The sequence below is a fragment of the Rhopalosiphum padi genome, chromosome 1 (assembly GCF_020882245.1).
Source record: "Rhopalosiphum padi isolate XX-2018 chromosome 1, ASM2088224v1, whole genome shotgun sequence".
NCBI lineage: Eukaryota > Metazoa > Arthropoda > Insecta > Hemiptera > Aphididae > Rhopalosiphum > Rhopalosiphum padi.
In genome coordinates, this window is record NC_083597.1 from 73850426 (window position 1) to 73857039 (window position 6614).

At 30.0% G+C, this 6614-nt stretch overlaps 1 protein-coding gene across 2 annotated transcripts in view; it reads left to right on the forward strand.

Moving 5' to 3' along the window:
* Positions 1-6258, forward strand: part of LOC132922863 (major facilitator superfamily domain-containing protein 12-like) — a 33519-nt gene extending 27261 nt beyond the window's left edge. For both annotated transcript variants that reach the window (XM_060986593.1, XM_060986586.1), the window contains exons 2-10: positions 630-908; positions 1511-1721; positions 1845-1959; positions 2738-2962; positions 3521-3658; positions 3741-3852; positions 5544-5694; positions 5798-5916; positions 6024-6258. In XM_060986593.1, the coding sequence (XP_060842576.1) occupies positions 644-908; positions 1511-1721; positions 1845-1959; positions 2738-2962; positions 3521-3658; positions 3741-3852; positions 5544-5694; positions 5798-5916; positions 6024-6142 (1455 nt within the window). In that variant the 5' untranslated portion in view covers positions 630-643 and the 3' untranslated portion in view covers positions 6143-6258. The remainder of the gene's footprint in view (positions 1-629; positions 909-1510; positions 1722-1844; positions 1960-2737; positions 2963-3520; positions 3659-3740; positions 3853-5543; positions 5695-5797; positions 5917-6023) is intronic.
* The last annotated feature ends 356 nt before the right edge of the window (positions 6259-6614 follow it).

Consider the following 6614-nt stretch of genomic DNA (forward strand, 5'->3'; position numbering starts at 1 on the left):
TATATTATTACTATTACTATTATTTGTATAATTATATTATGATAATAATGTGAAGACGTCCTTGCTGAAACAAAATCAGATCAAACAAAATGTATTAATGAAATATAATAGATACTACACGTTTATTAGTGTTAGTGTGTTATTGAGTTCCGCTTTACCCCCCCCCCCCCACCTATACAACCATCTTATAATATTTATCCTTTATTTTTTATTTCAATTAAAATAAAAAATATTGTTTACATATTGTGGGTACATTGTAGGTACACTATCATTACTAACTAACTAACCTGTTTTTTTGGAATTTTCAAAAGCTTAAAATGTGCAGTAAAAATATCACAAGAGTAGTACCTACAGAAACTTACAAAACATAGGTACTCGTCCTATCAAATACCATAAGATATCCTTTCTATTGTTATCTACCTCCACGAAATTCCCTGCAAAATTCAGAATTTAAACTAGTAGGTATATAAGAATTACACTAATTACAGTGAAACCTCTAAATACTACAAACTTTTAATCACTGCAATTTTGTCCGCTATTCGGACTATTCGGAGATATCTTTTAGAGGAGGTTTTTACGCGTATCGTCTAAACCTCACAGCTAAACCGTGTTTTTTATCTTTGCAACAGGTGATGAGGGTAAAATGTCAGATTCGCTCAAATGGTTCGCGTTCATGTCGTATGGCGTCGGACACGTGCTCAACGACCTGGTCGCCTCCATGTGGTTCACCTACGCTTTGGTATTCTACCATTACGTTATGCAGCTGTCCAGTATCAATGCAGGGGCCGTGGTCCTCGTCGGCCAGCTAACAGACGCGGTCGCGACGGCCGCCATAGGCGTGTTATCGGATAATGCCAACATGTACTGTACCGATCGATACGGCCGCCGCAAGACTTGGCACCTTTTCGGTAAGATATCTTTTAATAGTTTGTCGTTACGACTGATATTGCCTGTTTTCGTGCACACCATCATATTATATATATTACATAAGTATTGGCGGACTTGGGGTGGGGTCGATGGTGGTGGTAGTAACTGCAGCAGGAAACCATGATGTTATATAATGTTTTTTCCTGTTAGCTTTGAAACTAAAACAGAGTATATTTATGACTGATTAACCATATATTATCTGCTTATTAGGATTGCATATATTATGAGTAGTCGAATATTGTAGGTATTAATTGATATAAACTTTCCTTATCTAGCTTTCAGACAAACAATATTCCCTTTCAGTTATAAGTAAGTGGAAGCATATAAACTTTTGATGTACCTATCCTTATTGTCCGTATAGATTCTTTTTTTTGGACTAGAAAAAAAAGGAAGATTCAAAAGTCAATAATATATCAATTATCAATTGAACACCGCGTGAACTATTATAATATTATATAATAGGTAAATGTTTTAAAAATAAAAAAAAATAATCAAATCCCAAGTCCGCACGTATATTATAATTTATAACTACCTATAAAATTTATAAAATATGATTTACTCACCTTCATCGTTCCTATCATAGGCAGTATACTGGTGTTCATAAGTTTGCCGTTCGCATTCTCGCCGCCCATAATACCACAAGCTGAGAGCTCCGAATTAAACACTGCTCTATACTACTGTTTCTTCATCGTCTTCTTCCAAATCGGATGGGCGTCCATCGAGAACTCGCATATGGCGTTGGCTTCGGACCTGACTCCGATAAGGGACGAACGAACGGCGTTACTTTCCATAAGGTATAAAAAAAAATAATAACAAACTTAAAGCTAGGTATAACCTATTTAAGAATAATTGTATTTAATTCCTAATTTTATTTTTTATTTATATCATTTTTATGTGCGTTTGCAATACTTACACAGATATAGTTTTACCGTCTTTTCAAACATCCTGGTGTACGTAGTCACCTGGATCGTGCTTAGAAGTAACAACGCGAGCAAAACTCAATTTGGACCTGCAGAAAGAAAAGAATTCCAAGTATATATAATATAATTTTTTTTAGTTTTCGACACTACCCGTGTATACATTTTACATTGAGTATTATTGACTGCCCATTATTATTAATTTATTAAAGTAGGTACTATTTACGTGGAATTAAAAAAAAATGTATATAATATAAGTAATAACGATTGATTTCCATTTCTTCATTACCTATATGAATATTGTTCGTTATACAAATAGATGTGTATAATCATTAGTCGTATAAGTAAACTATATGAAAAAAAACTTATTTTTCCAACTAACCTGGAACTGGAAGAAATCTCCTACACAAAAAAGTTGCCCATTTACTACGTTAAGCACCGACTACATATAAAGGGTTTGATATTATATTATGTAATTTTATCAAAATGCGTTAATTTAATAATTTTAAATTGATTTAAATAAACTTTCTAAAAATAACGTATAAGTGTTGGATGAACATGTCCGTTGCAACGTAATAAAGAAATTATACGGAGGAAAATTATTCAAACTAATTTTCGTACTATATGACGTATAATATTTATTAAAATAACAACAGTTATATTATAACTATACATGATTTTATCGAAAATTTTAAAACCTCATTCTTCATATTATATTACACGTATAAAATATGAGCATGTTTTTATTTGACAGTATGTTTCTTAAAAATCTGTGATTAAAACATAAAAAAAATGTTACAATCCCAATTCTATAAGGTTTATTGATTAAAACGATTAATAAAATGATTAATCATAAAACGACCATAAATTAATATATTTGTTCGTTTATATAGATAGTCATATTAGTGATAATGATTGTCGGAGCTATGACAACCATAATATTTCATATCGGGGTACGCGAACCTCTGACCAATAACCGTGTGAATCGAGAGCTCCTGATGACTGAGACTGAGGCTGAACGTGCAGCCAACAGTTTTTGGTCCATGTTCAAACACATCACCCTCTACCAGACGGCCGTCGTTTACATGTGCTCTCGGATCACTGTCAATATGACTTTGGTAAAAAAATACGTAGTTTTGCATAGAATATTTTGTATTTGAATAGCACCCATATTAAATTGTGTTTGAATTATTGTTATAACTAGGGCTGTGAATTTAATGCACTAAAAATCATTAAAAAAAATACACATAAAATCGATAAAAAAGTAATATAAAAATGTGTAAAAATTTAACAAGTTTTATTAAACTATATTTTTAATTATTTAAATTTGCTAGCTAATTTTTTATAGAAAAAATGAAAATTTTAAATAATTTACAAATGATGTATGTAAAAATTTTAATTGGTGGAAATTATAAAATATATCAAGAAAAATAACAAAAAAGAAATACTAACCTGAAAAGCCCAAAAATACTTAAAAAAATTAAAATGCCACAACTCACATAACTGAAATCGTTTGTACTTAATTAAAACTTTGCGTTGAAACAGCTATGCTGCAATGGCTTACTTTAAGCTAAAACGAATGCATTTTCCTGCAAATTCACAACCCTATAGTTATTATACCGTTTATTATTATTTTGTATGCGTATATACATATAAATATATATATTTATATATAGGTGTTCTTGCCGATGTACTTACAAGACTATTTAAAACTGGAAGCAGAAAAACTAGCACTGTTACCGTTGATAATGTTCCTCAGCAGTTTTTGTATGTCACTCCTCAACAAACCCATGAACATGAAACTCGGCAGAAAGGTACGAGTGTTTTTGTTCGAATGACCAAACACTAAACATCATACATAAAAAATTATATTTTTAATATTTGAAACTTTCGTAGTACACTTATTCGTTCGGCGTGGTTTTGTCACTGGGTTCAGCGCTATGGTGTTACTTAGGCAACGGCGACTCATTTGCCAAATATCAAGTCTATGCAGTCACTATCATAATAGGTAAGTAACTTCATCGGGTTGAACCGTTTTTGGTCAAAATTAACCTTTCCTTTTTTCGCCAATGTAACTTTTCGGCTGGTGCCCGCCCAACACACTATACTTTGATTGATTTATGAATCTAAAACGATGATATAATTTTAACGATAAATTATTAATATGACCTTACATTAGTGATCAAAATTGTATACTAGCCGAAAATAATTATTACAGAATGGGCAAAAAGGGTCCTGCCATAGTGCCATGTACTGTACCTTATTGGTTACATCTAAATCTAATGTGTACCTAATGTAAACACGATTTCGTATATGAATTTTATGCAATATTACCATTACATTTACTTGCTATAAGATCCAGTACTCCAGTGTGTCGATTAAACATTTTATCATGTGTAAAATCAAAATAATAATGTGATAATAGATAAATATTAGGTATGCTTATAGCAATTATTGAAGCGTATAATATTTTTAAGATTTTCCTTTTTTTTTAATTAATATTTTTATGTAATGAAAATGTATGTAAATGTATAAGGTACTTATACTAAAGTAGGTACCTATATAATAAAATTTAAATATTTTTAATATATATATATATATATATATATATTATACGTACGTAATATTATCGTGTAATATTGAATATAACATTAAATTTATGAACTTTTGACAATTTATAATGCTGCTCTAATAACCATTATGAAGTAAACCGGAAGTTAAAGTCAGAATATTAAGTGCAACAATATGGTATACAATGTAAACTAAAGTCATGTTTTTCCGAAAGTAACAAAATGGCAGAGTCGTTATGTACATAACAATATGTATATATTACTACTATAACACATTTGTTTATTCATGTTTTTCTGTATGGCAACGTTGGATTAAAAAACATGCGAAATCGTGTAGGTATATTTTTAAATGGATGGTTATTAAAATCTATTCGATTCAGTTTTGACTTTATAGATATTGCGAGACAGGACTACGGGAGTTAAACCCAATAACTTTAGAATTATGTTTTATAACTGAAAACTGAATCCCAAACAATAAATTATGTCTATTATTTGATTCGATATGTTTTATATGTTTTTAGATTTTCGTAATAAAATAACTTAACTTATTTTATCTACGTTATTTATTAGTTTATTACTAAGAACATGAAATAAGTAAGATAAAACGAATATTTTCATACAAATTTAAATCAGTAGGTTATATATACGATATAGTCAATTAATCGTCGACACACGGTAGTTATATTTGAGTCATTTGACTATAATAACAATGAATACAAATAATACAATTAATTAAATTACAATAATAAATAAAATACATGTATATTTAATAATCAATAAATTAATAACTATATATTTTTTTAACATTTGATAGATTTAGTTTGTATAAACTATAATTATTTACATATTATGTACTGGCAGACCTAAATCTGTAAAGGAAGGAAAATATTTTATTTTTTGGACTCAATAAGGTTTATAATAGATTATTTTTCGAACCAGATTTAGTGTACATGTGGGCAATAGAACTCTTAACTCATAGTTAACTCTTTAATATGTACGAGAAATGCATACCGCTTAGCAATAATAATAATAAAATAATACCTAATAATAATAACACACGTATAAACTATATTTATATTCTTGTCAGTTGCTGTTTAGACGTGTTTCTGTATTGAGATTTTTTTTGTAGGTATTGCTTGTTCGGTAGTTCTGGTCACTAGTCAAGCACTGACCACTGATTTAATCGGCGATAAAACGCACAGAGGTGCCTTTACGTTCGGTCTGATGAGCTTTACCGATAAAGTATGCAACGGAGCTGTAGTTATGGGCGTCCAGTCTTTGTAAGTCACGAAACCGTTGTTTTTTCAAAAACTTTAATATTATCATAATGTAGATGCATATTGTACCGAATACCACTAACCTATATACTATATATATGTATAGGCATTGCGAAACGTGTCCGAATTACTATCGCGACGTAATGATCTTGAATTGGACGATTCCGTCGTTTTTGGCATTTATCGCGGTCATCAGTTTACCCTACGGAGGACGTCCAAGTCTAAGTGAGTTATTATAATAAACTGTATATAATTTTAATTTTGTAACATTCCGACCCGATAGTTGATAAAATGATAACTAATATGATAACCTACATATATACCTTAAATAGTTGCACCTGAAGTCCCGGAAACGCATTCGAGTAGCGGTAATCAACACTCTGGTCAATCGAAAAAGCAGCCGATAGAAAAAGGACAAGAAGCCCTACCCAGCTACGCGGTAAATTCGTGACGGAATAATTGGTAGTTTATCTAGTCATTGCGATCTATCATAATCGATAATATAATATGATTGTTGAGAATAAAACATAAAATTACAATAAACAAGTGACTATTTGTATTTACTAACGTATAGATATATTTTATTATTTTTATTGTTGTTTTTATATACGTACAATGCGGTATCGTCTAAAACTAAACTCTAAAAAAAGTCCTCTTACGCACAAGAGCCATGTTATAGACTTATAGTTAATGATACTGTTAAAACCGTGTTTAGATTAATGTATATTTTTAATAGTTAATTTTATTGAATTTTCTAACTGTTAAAATTGTGCATTTTAATCAAACAATTTTAATTTTAATTTAAATAAGCTAAGATTAGAATATCGATGTTGACATTACATTTGATATTCTAAATAACAAGACAATGTAAATTTGATTTTCAAACAACGTGATAATAATTGTATTGAAATGATTTTAAAACA